At 40.3% G+C, this 16,686-nt stretch overlaps 1 protein-coding gene across 1 annotated transcript in view; it reads left to right on the forward strand.

The window, feature by feature from the left end:
- The window catches only part of TTC3 (tetratricopeptide repeat domain 3), a 116,775-nt gene extending 103,282 nt beyond the window's left edge, over positions 1-13,493 (forward strand). Inside the window, 8 exon segments of the mRNA XM_038581468.1 lie at positions 746-836; positions 1,477-1,578; positions 4,853-5,017; positions 5,019-5,215; positions 6,678-6,804; positions 7,117-7,257; positions 10,691-10,783; positions 11,947-13,493. Coding sequence (XP_038437396.1) covers positions 746-836; positions 1,477-1,578; positions 4,853-5,017; positions 5,019-5,215; positions 6,678-6,804; positions 7,117-7,257; positions 10,691-10,783; positions 11,947-12,012 — 982 coding nt within the window. The 3' untranslated portion in view covers positions 12,013-13,493.
- Positions 13,494-16,686: the final 3,193 nt, after the last annotated feature.

The raw sequence follows: 16,686 nt of genomic DNA on the forward strand, positions 1-16,686 counted from the left end.
TGAGAACTGACACAATCACGGATTGAACTTCCCAATTAGGAAGGGAAAAGCTTCTTTGTCACTTTCAGTAGAGGCGCTGAAGTATAAGCTTAACCTAGTCTGCCGGGCCCCACCCTTTATTTTACTGTAAGGCGAGGATGAGGTTTTACTGGAATGTTTTAAGTGTTCCAGGTTGCCCTTTTTTTTTTTTTTTTTTTAACTGTAAAAACAGCCTTTGATGTTAAACACGAGGATGTTAAATGCTGAATGGTCAGATCTTCACATTTAGGGCAAAAATTAAAATGCAGGAGAATATTTGCTCTCTGCCCACCAGTTTGGGAGGTTTGGTTGACCAATAATTAAGATTTCCTCAAATGTTTCTAGTGGTGAGTCTGTAGGATATATAATTCTTTAAAAATAGTTGTGGGGGTGGAGCTGGGTAGCTCAGTGGGTTAAGCCGCCGACTCTTGATTTCTTCTTAGGTCATGATCTCAAGGACATGAGAATGGAGCTCGAGCCCCCAGTCAAGCTCCACACTCAGTAGCAAGTCTATTGGAAGATTCTTTCCCTTTGTCCCTTCCTATGAGTGTTCTCATGCACTCTCTAAAATAGATAAATCTTTTAAAAAATAGTATTGTGTGTATGATCATGTTAAATATGTCTCTCATGTGTAAATGTTTTCATTTGCACGTTAGTGGTTCTAACTTTTGAAAACATTTCTAAAGTAGACATTAAGCACCTCCGTGTTTTTCCATTTTTTTTTCAGTGATTCTGCAACTTACCCTGATAAGGAATCTGATATACATTCATGGGAATCATTTCTTTCTAAGGTTAAAAAAGAAATTGAAAAAGCAAAGGTAAGTTATAAAATATTTTGTAATTCTGTCAAAACCTGTATGATGATTATAGTTCTCAGGAAAGGTTAGTGTCACTGAAACTTTCTTTTTTTGAGCTGTTAAAGGCAATATATGTTTTTTGTTGTAATTATTAAGAAGAGTGTTTTCTGAAAGTAATGCTGTTTCCTTAATTGGCTATCTTAAATTTTGCCCCTAATTGATAAAATTAGAGAAGTTATATTTTTTTTTTTAATTTTTATTTATTTATGATAGTCACAGAGAGAGAGAGAGAGAGAGAGAGGCAGAGACACAGGCAGAGGGAGAAGCAGGCTCCATGCACTGGGAGCCCAATGTGGGATTCGATCCCGGGTCTCCAGGATCGCGCCCTAGGCCGAAGGCAGGCGCCAAACCGCTGCGCCACCTAGGGATCCCGAGAAGTTATATTTGATAAGGCGGTACAGCATTCCAATTAATGAGGTCTTATTTTGAACTTCTTTCCTTCCAAGAAATAATTGTTCTAATACTTTGCATCTCTGTTACATTTCCTGGAAAATTGTTGACCATTTGTAAATATATAATAAGAAAAAAAGTATTAATTAGCAATTGTGATTTTCCCTGGGAATTTATTAGAAAAACTTAACACTTTTACTTCTACCTACAGTCTCAGTATGAAGAACAAATTCAAGCAATTAAAAATGGCTCTCGACTCAGTGAACTTTCTAAAGTGCAAGTTCCTGAGCTTTCATTTCCTGTCTGTAGCACAGTAAGTCTATCATACCTTCTTTGTTTTTTACTTTTTTCTTTTTGTGTGTATGAAGAAAACAAAGAATAGTAAATCACAGTTTCTTATTTGGCTAGAGTAGATTTTTATTGTTTGTATTCTGGGAGTGGGATGAGCTGGATTAATAAGTTGTCTTTAATGTTTTCATTATTGGTGCTTCTGATTAACCTTTAAGCTTTATAATAAGCATTTTTTAAAGATTTTTATTTATTTGAGAGAAAGAGAGCACAAGCAAGGGGGAGGGGCAGAGGGAGAGGGAGAACCAGTGTGGGGCTGGATCCCAGGACCCTAGGATCGTGACCTGAGCCAAAGGCAGGTGGTTAACCGACTGAGCCACCCAGGCATCCCATAATAAAATTCTTTTCTGTAAGTGGAAGATGAGTCTTTCCACATCAGTGTCTGAGGACAGGACTGAAGTAAACACAGGGCTGGTATGTCTGCTTTCTTTTCTGGATGGTGGTGTGTGCTACATGTGAATGAATAATCCAAGAGGAGCAGGTGCCTATGATTTTAAACCAGCTCTCTCTACAAATACCACCTCAGATATAGTCTTATTTCTAGATACTTGGGAGGCATAAGACCAAAATTAAGATTTGTTTCTTAAAAAAAAAAAAAAAAAAAAAAAGATTTGTTTCTTGATCAAATACAGAGTAAAAGGTGCTATACCTGAGATATACAAATGTTTTGTTGATATGATCTGTCATATTTTACTGCTAGTTTGAGATATTTGCTGAATCTTTTGAATAGTAGTGATTAGTAGTGATTGCCAAGCCTGGCTTTATATTTTAACATATGCAGCACAGTAAAGAAGAACATTACTTCTATACTGTAGACTTGAAAATATGACTATACCTAGTATCACTTTATTGTATTCTGGGGTACATATTTCTTATTTGGACACAGAGCAGATTGTCAGCCAAAACTAAATTGAAAAGAATTAAGCCCAAAGGAGATCAGGACTGTAAGAATTTAAAGGAGTCCACTCAAGAATTGATTTGAGGTGGGTTTCAGAATATTTTTGGCACAATATTAAAACTTTCTGGTTGTGAAATCGTCTGCTCTAAGGAGACTGTTTTCCTTCGCTCCTGATTTGTGCCTCCTGCTACTGCCAGGCCTTTGCCTGGGCTGTTCCCCAGCCTGCAGCACCATCCTCACTCCACATTCTGCCTTTCCCTGAAAGCCCAGTCGAGGCTGCCCACATTCGCCCCGCACTCTGTAACCCTTCTATCATGTGCGTTCCGTCTCCTTAATGTGGATGAGTGCAGTCAGGAACCTCATCTTGAAAGTCTGTTTCTAACCAGTACCAGCACAATAAACATGCAAACTTACAGTGGTTTCAGCTGCCAAAAAATGTTTTTAAAACATTAAAAAGTTGAACTTGAACTGAGTAAAATAATTCTATTGAGATCCAGTTTCTTCTCTCCATAGAAAAACATTTTTCTCTCCATTGAACTGAGTAACAAGTAGAGTTTTATGTAGAATTAAAGATCACTTATCATTTATAATGTTTCTAAGTTCTTTTTTTAAAGATTTATTTATTTGTGAGAGAGAATGTGGTGGGGAGGAACAGAGGGAGCAAGAATCACAAGCAAACTCTGCAGTGAATGCAGAGCCTGATTCGGGGCTCTGTCTCACAACTGAGATCATGAACTGAGCTGAAACCAACAGTCAGATGCTCAATCAACTGTCTCACCCAGACACAGCCCCTTCTTTTTTTTTCTTTTTCTTTTCTTTTTTAGAGAGAGTGTGCATTCCTAAGTTTTTACGGCAGACATGGAAGGGAAAAAATGTGAGATCTCATTAGAATATCTGCTATTTTTAGTTGTAGCTTATGTAATTTTATAAATACACAAAAGGATTTTAATATCCACATGTTGGGAACTATTAGGGTGCCAGAAACTTAAGTAATAAATATCCCTAAAAACCATTAGCTTTGTGTGTCATTTCACCCTCATTAATTCATTGGGTATTTAGTGGTGATCAAGATTAGATGTGGTCTGTTCCCTCAAAAGGCATATGGGTTTGGGAAAAGACATGGTAAGCCCATAATTATAAGTAAAGTGTGCCAAGGTTTTTCATAGGAGCATAAAATGCTATAGCAGCATAAATTAGGAGACATTAACCTAACCTAGAGGTCTAGGCCTCAGCAGAAGATTCCCTGTTGGAGGTCTCAGTGAATGAGTGATCTGGAATAGGAATTAACCAGGCAACAGGAGGACATGGGTGTGTGTATTTGAGAAAGGATGATGGTGTGATATTTGGAGGGTCAGAGTGTTTCAAATGGAAGAAACAGCATATTTGGAGGCTAGAAAAATAGAAAACACTCCTTTCATGGATATGAAAGATGTTCAGTATGGCAGAGGGGGGCTTTGGTGAGAAATATCATAGAAGTACCCAGTGGCCAGAGTGAAGGGAGCCTTATTCTGTAAATATGTGTTCAGCAGTTTGACTTTTCCTGAGGTCACTAAGAAGCCAATATAGGTTTCACTTAAGGGGAGGCCAACAGCTCTATTCCTGTTGGCTTGCCTGCCATGTGGAGAAGTGGGAGAGGAGCTCACTGTCGGCAGCTGTGTCCTGGATAAGAGCATGGCAGTGGAGCTAGAGGAAGACAGCAGATATGAGAAGATTTAGGATGAACAGTGGAAAGAACTGCCTATGAGATTGGGGACACAGCGTTTAGGGGAGTCGAGACAAACTTGGGTTTCTGTCTGTGAGGTGGGCACCCAAGGAAGAGCAGGATCAAAGACTGAGCCAAGCCTGATTTTGAAGACACTGGGTTTAAGTGGCCTTGTATTTGCAGAAGTTTGGATTTGCAGGTTTGGATCTCCGGAAAACATTCAAAACTAGGATCTTTTAAAAAGTGGACATTATCAGCACCAAGCACACAGTCACTGAGGCAGGAAAGAATGTGCAATGTCCTGGGGGAGAGGGTGTAGCAGGAGATTGAGATTCAACCTCCAACAGCATCCTAAGGAACATCCACATTAAGGCACAGACAAGCATTAAGAACTGCAGGGAGAGCCTGGGAAGGGGCTGCAGAGAGGTAGGAGAGGAGGCCAGCAGTGTGGAGTCCAGAAGAGCTCATTTCAAAGTGAAGATGACCAGCAGTTTTTTAAAAACAAAACTATTTAACTTATTGTATTCAAGTTTCCTGTGCACTGGAGCACCCAGATGTGATTATAGCCATACTTAATTGTCAGCTTTGTCCATAGACGTTGCTCTTAGTGATCCAGCAACTATGGTATATTCTCCCCAGATTCTTCCTACATCACTTCCTGAGTCTTCAGGCCATGAAGATCACAGAGCCTCCATTTCTACAAGTCATGAGGCTGGAAACCAAACAGCAGTTCCTAAGGACTCAAGTCTGGTCTCTGCCAGTGACGGCCCAGTGGGGGCTTCCTCTCCACCATTGACAGGATCGCTCTCCTGTCAGCCCTGAAGTCACCCAGCTGCCAGAGTGTAAGAGCACAGGCCAGGAAACTCCGCCAAAACAAAGCCTTGTGGCTGATCAGAAACTACCTGTTCTTCCAGGACGTGCTACCCGCTCAAGCCAGTCTCCAAAAAAGCCGTTCAACAGTATTATTGAGCACCTGTCAGTGGTATTCCCATGTTACAACAGGTATGGACATAAAATGTTTGTGACTCTGTTAAATACTTTATTGAGCTGAGGTCTCCTGAGCAGATAACACTATGGCCAGTTAGGGGCCAAAGTGAAAATGACTCCATAGTTCTACTCAGAAAAGACAGGTGCTACTAAACATGGAGGTGAGCATTTTCAAACCAACTTTTTGATGTGCGTATCTAGATTGAAAACACTGATTACTGGTTATCCACACTTGTCAGAACCCGGGGCAGTTTGCTAAGATTTTGATGAGATCAATAACATGCTCCAGTCCTAGTTGTGGAATTCCTAAATGAACAACAAAACTGCAAAACACTAGTTTCATATTTGGGGGACGAAGTACCACCTACCAAGGAAGACAGCAGCAACCTAGACCTTGCTAGAGAGCACCTCGGATTTGTTGGAGCTGTGAGGTGTGATTTGATAGTGGATCAGGGCTGCAGGTGTGCCGGTGTCCGCACCTCAACCTCTGACCTCGATCTCCAGGTTGGTCTGTGGGAGCAAGAAGTGCTCCTTATCTCAGCCAAGGAGAGAAGCAGTGAAGGCAGTGTCTCAGGGATACAGCTAGGAAGAGAGGAATCCATATCCCAGAATGACTCTCTGTACCCTGTCCTATGTTATTTCTCTCTTTGATATGGTACTAGTTACAAGTTTTGAAATTATACTTTTGAAACAAAGTAGTGATAAAATTATGATTGGCCGGAATTAATGTTTTGGTTCTGTTGGTGGAGCCCTGCTTGTTTGAAAATAAGTGTATGCCCAGGGGCATATTTAGCCCTGCCTAAGTTTGAGAAACATTTTAAGTTCTCTCCATAGCAGTTCCCATGCCAGTTGTAAATGCTCAAGTTAGAATTACCAAAAGTACCTTAAAATGGTTGGCAATCCTGACTAAATTTGGGAGAGTTTAAACAACCGAATAGCAATGTATCCTAATTTTCTGGAAGTTAAAACATTTGAGATATTAGTGCTTCAAATATCAAATTCCTGCTGATTGATGCTTTAATTCTATCCACTGGTACTTCTGAAACATTCAGGCTTTGAAAACCCCTTGTCAGGTTTTTTTAAGGGAGGCAGTCAATAAACCGAGTTTCCCCTTAAGTAGAAAGAGATTTTATTGATTTCAGGTCAGGACCAGTGTTGCCTGATGAGTGATTGAGCATAATGCTATAAGATATCCAGCCTGTAGGAAATCTGGTTTCTAAGTAGAGGTAGATATCCCAAGTGGATCTAGTAGATATACTGTTACTTTGAAATTCTAGTGAAACAAGTATTTAGAAATAGTATTGAAATTTTCATAACTGCTTGGAATGGTTCTCCTGCTTTTATATATAGTTGCTATTGTTTAAATTTGTGTGTATTTGGTTTCTTTCTTACAGCTGTTGGGTTAATATTGGCACATACTTCTTTCACAGTGGAAAACTTTGACTTTCTCTTGTCATTTATCTCCACTTCTTTTTAGCACTGAGCTTGCTGGTTTTATTAAAAAAGTGCGAAACAAGAACAAAAACTCGCTCTCAGGATTGAGTATTGATGAAATTGTCCAAAGAGTGACAGAACACATTCTAGATGAACAGAAAAAGAAAAAGGTCGGCATTTCATCCAGATACAATAAAACAGTCCACTTTAAAGGGAGGTGGGTGGGGGGTTGGGGGACTGGGTGACGGGCACTGAGGGGGGCACTTGACGGGATGAGCACTGGGTGATATGCTGTATGTTGGTAAATTGAACTCCAATTAAAAAAAAAAGTGGTTCACTTTATTTACAAAATTTGAGAATTGTAAAAAGCAAAAAACTGCATCCAGCCATAATGTGGAGAGCACTTCAGTAATGACAGAAGATGAGCAAGCTTTTGGGTTACTAAACTTGCTTCCCTTTCTCTGCCTGCATTATCTCTGTAGCCAAATTCAAATTCAGCAAAGGACAAGAGGTTGTCTGAGCCCAGCTCCACTGCTTCTGTGAACAGGGCCTCCCAGGGTCCACCCTCCGTGACTGCTGGACCATCGCCCAAAACCAAGGGACAAAAGACAGAAGATGCCCCTGTGAGTGTTGTATGTGTGACGGTGGAGTCAGTTTTGTTTTTTTAATGAAGAAGAAAGAGACAAAATAGTTAATCCATGATTTAGATTCTTTTCATTTCTAGACCTAATTTATTTGATCTTAAAATGAGAAACCAGGGGCCCCTGGCTGGCTCAGGCTGTGGACTATGCAACTCATGATCTTGTAGTTGTGAGTTTGAGCCACATGTTGGGTGTGGAGCCTACTTAAAAAACTAATTAGGGGCACGTGGTTGCTCAGCAAGGAGTCTGCTTGAGATTCTCTCTCCCTCTCCTGCCCCACCCCAACTCGTGCTCTCTCAATCTTTCTCAAATACATAAATAATCAGTCTTTTTTAAAAATTAGAGACCAAATTTAGATCTACTTGAGTGTCCATTTGAATAGTCAGGTCACCTCTGCTTTTGTGGGTGCCTGTGACCCCTGTCGGGAGAAACCCCTGCACTAGGGAGACTGGGAGAGCTCTGGCCACACTATGGGAACTGGGCCTGCAAACAGTCAAATACAACTTAATTTTTTTAATATCAAGTGTGATTATTTTGAATAGTTAGGGAAAATGATTTTTGGATCATTTTATTCCATATGTCACCACGGGCTTTGGAATCACACAGACGTGGTTCTGTCACTTAGTAACACTGTGAGCTCAGATCATAACTGCTTGTTCAGGTTGTTGTCTGCATGAAGTGCTAGAATAGAATGATCAGGTCAAGCTCTGTGTTCAGGAAGGTCTGGTGGTTTCCCTGCCCTCTCGCCTTGAGGGTCTGGAAGAGAGGTGTGTGTGGGGGGTGGGGACACTAGAATGGGCTAATATTGCCTTTAATTTGATATATGGATTTATTTTTTTTTTTTTTAAAGATTTTATTTATTTATTCATGATAGTCACAGAGAGAGAGAGAGAGAGAGAGGCAGAGACACAGGCAGAGAGAGAAGCGGGCTCCATGCAGGGAGCCCGATGTGGGATTCGATCCTGGGTCTCCAGGATCGCGCCCTGGGCCAAAGGCAGGCGCCAAACCGCTGCGCCACCCAGGGATCCCTGATATATGGATTTAAAATGCTTTTTGTTCTATTAAGAATGTTAGGTTTACATAGATCTTTTTGATAAAATACTATGGTATTTTTTTATCTCACTTGATAAGGCATTATAATGGTCTTTATTTTATAATGAAGAAACCGAGGCACAGATGATTCATTAGAGCTTGCCAGCATTCCTTTATTTGATCTGGGTGTATGGCATGTAATTCCTCAATCCTCACCACCCAGGCCCAGCCGATGCTCAGGACTGTGTAGTAGGAACCAAATATGGTTGAAATTGGCTGTCACCTGTGTGGCTCAGGGTCTTAGGCTCCAGTTTGAATTCTGATGTAATGCATGTCTTTCTCTTTTGTCCAACTATGGTATCAGAGTTTAGATTAAATGAAAATTAGAAGTTTCTGGCCCCATAGTAGTCAGTGATGGATGATTTATAGAGTACTAGTTTGCTGACTTAACTAAGCAGTAAATCTTTGTGTAAACTTATGTTTTCATTCCTCCTGTACATTTTCATTTTTCACTGTTTTTTGGAGATTTTCCAAACCATATACTTCAGTTTCCAGAGCATCTAACTCCAATGAGAGAGCATATGAGCTTGTAGAGCATTCCTGCAAAGCCTCGCTGGGTTTTTGCCTCTTTCCCCAGGCTGCTGACTGGCCACGCATGCTATGTGATCCACCAACCAGGCTGAATTCTCAGAACATCCTCACTGACCACCTCACCCCAAGATAGACTGCAGTCACCTTCAGCAGGGGGAGATTACTTTCTCTTCAATTTTTGTTGATAATAAAAAAGTTGTAAAAGCTGACTTATAAGAAAAATATGTATTCAAATTGGGACTTAATTTGATAATTATAGGTAGTTTTTTAAAAAATAAAAGTAGTTTGCTTTATCTTTTCAAATTACAAAAACAGTATGTGTTCATAGTAGGAAATACAAATAAAAAGCCTTTGAAGAACCCCAGAGACCCACCCCCTAAGGTAACCAGTATTATGATATTGGTATATATTTTTCTTAAACTCTTTTATATGTGTGTGTATATGTGAATTTAGTTAAAATTGTGTCCTTTTTTTCCACTTAGAAATGTATGTACCTTCTTTTCATGCTAGGAAATAAGTTCACTGTGGGTTTTTCAAGCCAAACTTAGTTCTGAGCTTTGCAGTGGCCTTCACCTGCCCTTCCCTGGGACTGACACTCCCATTGCTCCCCTGACCCTCCCATCAGGGGCCACAGAGTGGAGCTAGAACGCCTCATCCTACTGCATCTACTGCATCAGGGCCAGGGGAGACAGAAAACCCCATTCAGCAGTTCAGGGTCTTCAGAGCCTTTAGGCACTGTCTCCATCTGCATCCCTGACCTTAATCCCACAGCCAGGGCTGCTTTCATTCACTCGCCTGACAGTTTATGAAGAATCCTGTTGGGGCCAGGTTCCTTGCAGTTGCTAAGGATATAGATGAACAGGGCTCCTTCCTTAACTTCAGGGTGCTCAGAGTTTGTTGGGGAGGAGGAGTGGGAAATAATGGTGCAGTGTGTGTAGGTGCTGTAAGCTGTAGGGGGAACTTGTGCCTGGTGTCCTGAGTGGCACGGCGGCTCTGCTTTCACAGAAAGTGCTGTCTGTGCTCACCAGACTGTGTGCTGCTTGAGCCGGAAACTCCCATTCAGCTCTGTGCCCTCGCGCCCTGCACAATCCCTGACCACGGATGTTTGCTGAATGAGCCATCAATTTGTTTTGTTTTGATTAGCACACGTAATCCACATTCATAGAAACTTTAGCAAATAAAATAATTAAATCTCTCTTAACTGAAAGTAACTGCAATTCACATTTTATGTTTTTCCAGGCTCTTTACTAGGTTTCTCTCTCTACACGCATTCTCTTTATTTAAAAAAAAAAAAAAAATGAATTCCATGACTGTGATACATACTGTTTTGTAATCTGCTTTTATTCAGAGGTTGTTGCCACCAGCTTTTGTGGACTTCCACCACGATTTCAGTCAGCCCCACTTCCATGGTGTGGATGTGTCATAATTTATGTTTCTGTCCCCAACTGTTAGGTAATTAGATAAAGGATTAATTTATAATAATTCATACCGTAGTTTAGGTGTGGGATGGGATAAATAGAAATTTGTAATAATTTCCCGGGAACCTATTAACCATATAAAACAGGGTTTTTTTCTGTGAGTAAATTAGAACTTTAAAAGTATATTTTTTCTTTCGTATGTTTATAGTTTCTCTTAAGACATGCTATTCAAAAATAAGTTGTTCTCGCAGCCTGCTTAGCTGGGAGTAATTTGCCACTTTAATGACAAAGTGTTTAAAGGCCACTTGTAGAAGAGCTCATGTGGCAAAAAGGAATGTAGCTCTTTATTAATTGGGACATGTTTCTTCCCACAGGCATCGGGTGCAGCTTCCTGTGAACTGTGCCATGAGATATTCAAATCCAAAAACGTGCGTGTACTAAAATGTGGGCACAAGTTTCACAAAGGGGTAAGAATTCTCTTTGGCCGTTCTCATATCATGAATTTTGACTATGAAGTATTTTGAAAATAAAAAGGGACTTTTTTTCATAGGCGTCAATACTTCTTGTGTTTTCAAAGCATTTTCCTTATAAGCTTTCTTGTGCCAGTGTTCATTGTCTCCCTTTCCAAAGATTGCTGCTGTGGAAAGGGGGAGAAGCCTCTAGGCTCTGGGTGTGCAGCTCTGCACACTGGCCTTCCCATCCATCACATCATGGGTAGAGCAACATAGCCCTAGTCGTCTCCATCAACTGTGTTGGTGCTGAAATTCAAAACAGTATTTGTTTCTTAAAAAGTAATTTCTTACATGGCTGAATAGATGCACGATACAACATTTTGTCAATTTAGTGCAGTATATGAAGTAAGTTTAACATTTTAGAGTAGGAAAGCTAAACCTATCTGGGTCCATTGTGCCTTATCCTGGGAGATCTGGGTTTGTACCCTTTCCAAGATCTGTGGGTGAATATTTTGGTTGCTGTGGGCATTCATTCTACACCCCTGCTTCTTGTTGGAATAGATCAAGTCTCTGCCATGTCAGTTTATTAATCCCTTGAAAAGGGGAATAAATATAATATACTTACTAGGAGAAGTCAAGACAGCTTGCAGTCTCTTGCATGGCCGGTCTCCTGCAGGTATAGGGCTGTTGTGCCTTGGCTCTCAGACTTAACACCGCTCTGTAGCAGCAGCAGGCCACCCACATGCAACTTGGGACCACAGTGGGTAGGCAGGCTCCAGTCAAGGCTCTGGTGTGCAGGCTGGTGGGATGTACAAGAACCAAGACCAGGATGAGAGAAGATTGGTTAAAAATTGAGTGAATCCCAGGACCGAGGAAATGCTGACCCCTGGAATGAAATGCCAAGACTGAAGTTGGAGTGTAGGGAAAGTGGAGGGGCAAAGCTGTCCCCCCTAAGATGAGGTCAGAGGCCCAGAGTTCTTGGGTCACATTCTGAGGTGAGATGATTTATTCCTAGGGCTTGGGGCACACTCCTAGCTTGAGTAACATTCAGTGTTCCTGAGTGTTGGGCAGCTTCAGGCCCCACCAGACTTGGAGGTGATGTCTATTGAGCAGCACAGGAGAGCGAAGGCTCCACGTGATCCTGAAGAGACTGACTGGTTTCATTTTCTCATTTTCAGTGCTTTAAGCAGTGGCTGAAGGGGCAGAGCACTTGCCCGGCCTGCCTCGATCAGGATCTCCTGTAAGAAGAGTAGCGGCACCTTCTGGAAGAGGCCAGCCTGCTTTTCTAGGTAGTCACAGGTTCACTGGAGAGTAATTTACTGGTTTGTTGGATTGGAAGAATAACAATTATATTACTTCTGGTATAAAAGGCAAACATTTGAAGATTCTTTGCACTGTGTGTCACAGCGCTAATAAATGGAGATCTTTAATACAGTTGATAGTAATTTCCCTGCTCTTATTAAACACTTCGATAATAGCAAATAGTGGCTAATAAAATTATGTGTAACCACATCCCTAAATTGTTGAGGCTGCTTACAGAGATGCTTTCTGAGATGGAAGGCTTCTTTTGAAAGTATTGTGAGCACCTCAAAGCAGTACTTCAATTGTAAGTATTCTGATCTCTTACAGTGCCCCAGGTTAAAATTTTTACAAGTCAGTATTCCTTAAAATATGCCTACATTTTTCTTCAAAGATTCTGCATTTAAATGGGTTTAAGCAAACACATTTTAATAATCTGTACTAAAGGGTAACATACTGACTGATATAAACCAAAAGATTCAAATCTTCTTTTTAGAAAATACCATGTGATTTTTGCTTTTTCATTTCATTATTTTATTCCCCCCAGTAGATTTATAGAGAGCTTATTTTTTATCACCTAAAATATTATTTGATTTTTGAAAATCAATTACAAATACTTTATTAGTGTCAGCCAAGACCTTTTTTTGCCTTGAAAATTGAGGCTACATATTTATCACCCGAATCCTACATTTGGAATTCTTTCTTTGAATATCATACTCTTATTAGGAGCATTTGTCCCTCTTCATGAGAGATGACTAATGTTGGGGTGTCTCTAACACATAGTGGGCACCATAGGGAGAAACATTCACCATCATTCCCCTCCCTATCCTGACACCAGGAAGAGGCACTTGTGTAGACAATCTTGAGGTGTCCTTGTTTCACTGGTTCCGTGTTTGACATTTGTGTGAAGTAATGCATGCACTCTTGTACTGTGGTGTGAGAACAAAACTAACTGCATTAGAATCTGTTAAAATATTAGATATCTTTAGTGACTTGTAGACTGTGGCAAATATAGAAACATGAATTCTGAACACATTCCATAGTCTCTCAGACATCAAAAAATGTTTTTCATCGTGTTCTTTGTTCCCCTGGAAGTTCACAGTCCCAAGTTCGTGAGTTAATTTGGTTGCCTTCCTCAGCCTTGGTTCCTTGTGAGTTTTGATGTCTTAGTGACTTAGTCCATAGGATGCTCACTCTGTATTTTGAAGCAGATTCTCCTTGCAGGTCCCTGAAACATTGTCTACATGTTCATAATAACTGAGAACTGTAGGTAGGAAGATATGTAGGGACCAGCTTGTAGCAGCAGGTACAAAGGAAAAGAGCAGCTGGAGAGTGAGAAAATGTGTTTTGTGCATCAAATACTTGTGAACATGCCTTACACATGTCCTGGTGTAAGTTTCAAAATAAAGAGCATTCTAAAATAGTTTACCGTTGTGCTTGTCCATTTTTCTCAAGTAAATTTTAAAAAGGATTCTACTAGAAAAGTCAAGACACATATTTTATCTTAATTTGGAAAAGAAGAGCCATGATTTGTCCAAAGAATTGTAGGATTCTAACCAAGAATCTTGGGAAATTTTAGAGCCTGGATCAAAACATCCCTCTGTACCTAAATAAAGGTTGCTAAACTCAAGTTCATATGCTTAGCTATTTAATTTATGAATAGAAAGTTTATACACAGATTATAGTTTACTATTTTAGCTAATGTAAGATTTGGCTAATTAGCTCATGTGAATACATAGAAGAATGTTGAAGTTAATCAAGTTACATTCCTCAGTATCTGTTTTCCTTTGAGGCACTTGTGGATTCTGTGGACAACTGAGGCTGAGCAGTAGGGTTTCTCTTCTAGAGAATCTTCTGGTGAGTTCTGCGATGATTGAAGAAAGCCAATATTATCAGCGTATGTTTTTTTTTTTTTTAATTTTTATTTATTTATGATAGTCACACAGAGAGAGAGAGAGAGAGAGAGGCAGAGACATAGGCAGAGGGAGAAGCAGGCTCCATGCACCGGGAGCCCGACGTGGGACTTGATCCCGAGTCTCCAGGATCGTGCCCTGGGCCAAAGGCAGGCACTAACCCACTGCGCCACTCAGGGATCCCTCAGCGTATGTTTTTAATCTGATAGCATTTAATTCAAAACATGTATAACTAAAACAATAACTATTCTAGGAGTTTATTTTCTCTGCTGAGCAGCTTAGTCTATAATGGATCATCCAATATAAATTTGAAATGGTACCCTGGCAATGCAAAATGTTATTACATTTTTAAGGTAAATTCTAAGACTGTATAGTGGAGGCAGGTGGGCAAAGTGTTCACACCAAAGCCCAGAGACATTGAAACTCAGGCAGTTTTTAAATCGGTTGACCCTCTCGGAAGACCTGGATTAAAGAAACAGGCAGAAGAGACAGTAGCCAAGGTAGAAGCTCTCCTCTTACCACAAGAGGTACTTGTGATGAGGCTGATGAAAGGCAGACAGTAAAGTCTATCAGTACAAGGACCAAACATTATCTCTAATATGATCCTTCATGAAAGAAATAGGAAATGCATATAGGTGTTCTAAATCTTAAAAACTCTATTAAAAGAATAATTGTAGAAAGAGTTGATCAGTCATGTGTAATCTCTTGTTTATTTTCTCCTCTCCACTCTGCCAAGGATCTGAGAAGAGCAGTTGGTCTGCCTTCATATAGCCATATACCTGAAGTGATTTGCTGAGAAGGATGGGATGGGCAAGGTCTGGAAACCAGTGAAAATGAATGTGTATTGAGTACATACGACGTGCTGGGCACTGGGCTAGATGTTTTGATATAGCAATAAACAAGAAATCAGGACTTTGAATAGACAATATATGGTATGATTCCTGGTGTTAAGGGCTTTGAAGAAGTAGGTATATAGACTAATAGTAATATTAATAATCTCATAAAGTGTTTAGCCTAGTGCCTAACATAAATCCTTGATAAAAGGAAAGTAGTAACTAAGATTAGAGCCTGAAGGGGCACCCAAGTGGCTCAGTTGGTTGAGCTTCTACCTTTGGCTCAGGTCATGATCTCAGGGTCCTATGATCAAGCCCCATATTGGGCTTCCTGCTCAGCTGGAAGTTTGCTTCTTCCTCTCCCTCTGCTTCCCCTCCTGGTTCTCTCTCGTGCATGCTCTCTCAAATACAATCATTTTTTAAAAAGAGATTAGGGCTTGGAAATTATACAGAGAATTTTGTGGTCCTATGTAAGAAGGGCTTTGTTAGATTAGGAAGTAGAATTTCTAGTGTAGTCCAGACTCTGGAATGTGATCAAGTGGATAAGAGAACAGAAGAAAACCAAATCACCTCAAAGTCATTTGAAAAATACAGCTTTGTTGCTGAAATCTCTCTAAGGTAACTGTGGATAATGTCGTGATACAGCAAAGGAAAGTTCAACCTGTGGCTTTCACCACAGATTACCTGGACAAGCAGTTTTGAGGCAGCCTTTCCAGTCAGTTGAGATTGAGGGCCAGAGCTGTAGGGCTGGCTCACTTAGGGTATTTGTGCTGTAGCATAGGAGGGGTCAAGGTGAGGCTAATTTGAAGGTGTGTGATCTTGACTCCCTGGTTTGGGGTGAGAACTGTGCTCATTCATGCTCTCACTGCCTCTAGGTCATACTGTCTCTCCTTATTTCCCCTTCAAGAGTGAAAGAAAAGGGCACCTGGAAGTACCTGACTCGATTTCAGCTCAGGTCATGATCTCAGAGTCATGAGATAGACTCCACAACAGGCTCCACACTGGGCTTGGAGCCTGCTTAAGATTCTCTCTCCTACTCTCCCTCTGATCCCCCAACCCACATGTGTCCATGCTTGCTCTAAAAAAAAGAAAAGGGAAAAATGTAAAATACTATTTTGCAAAAATGCAGAAATTAGCACTTGGAAACTGGAAAATCCTAATGAAACAACCATCAATAATCAGAAAAGGTAATTTTGGATATACATATGGAAAAAAGTGAACCTTGATATCACGCCATACATAAATATGAACTCCAAATGGATCATGATCCTAAAGCATGGAAAGTAAAATAATAATAAAGTTTCTGAAGGAAACAGATGATCTTTCTGGCCTTGGACTAGGCAAAAAGATTTATTAGGACACAAAAAAACACCATGAGGGTAAAAATATGAAAAATTGGATGTCATTACAGTTAACTCATTATCAAATTACCCTTGAGAGAAAAGTCAAGCCATAAAGTGGAAAAAATTCAAAAGACCCAGACATATAAATGTTACATATCAATAAAAAAGACAATATTATTAAAAATGAGCAAATAATGTGGCCATTTCACAAATATCCAGATGGTTAATAAGCATTTTAATAGCCAAATTTGTTCAATATCCATCACCAGAGAAGTGTAAAAATTGGAATGAAATACTGCTGGATACCCACCAGGATGGCTAAAATGAAGAGGACTGACACTACAAAATGTTAGCAAAGACGAGCTACTGGAACTCTCCCAGGCCGCAGTTGGGAGTGTAAATTGGCACGCCCGCAATAACCATATTTACTAAAGCTAGCACTATAGTACTCATGGACACAATTCCACTCCCACACATACGCTTAACAGAAATGCATGCAATAGTACGAGTATTTTTATACTGTCTTTGTT

This window comes from Canis lupus, chromosome 31 (assembly GCF_011100685.1).
Source record: "Canis lupus familiaris isolate Mischka breed German Shepherd chromosome 31, alternate assembly UU_Cfam_GSD_1.0, whole genome shotgun sequence".
In the NCBI taxonomy this organism is placed as follows: Eukaryota; Metazoa; Chordata; class Mammalia; order Carnivora; family Canidae; genus Canis; species Canis lupus.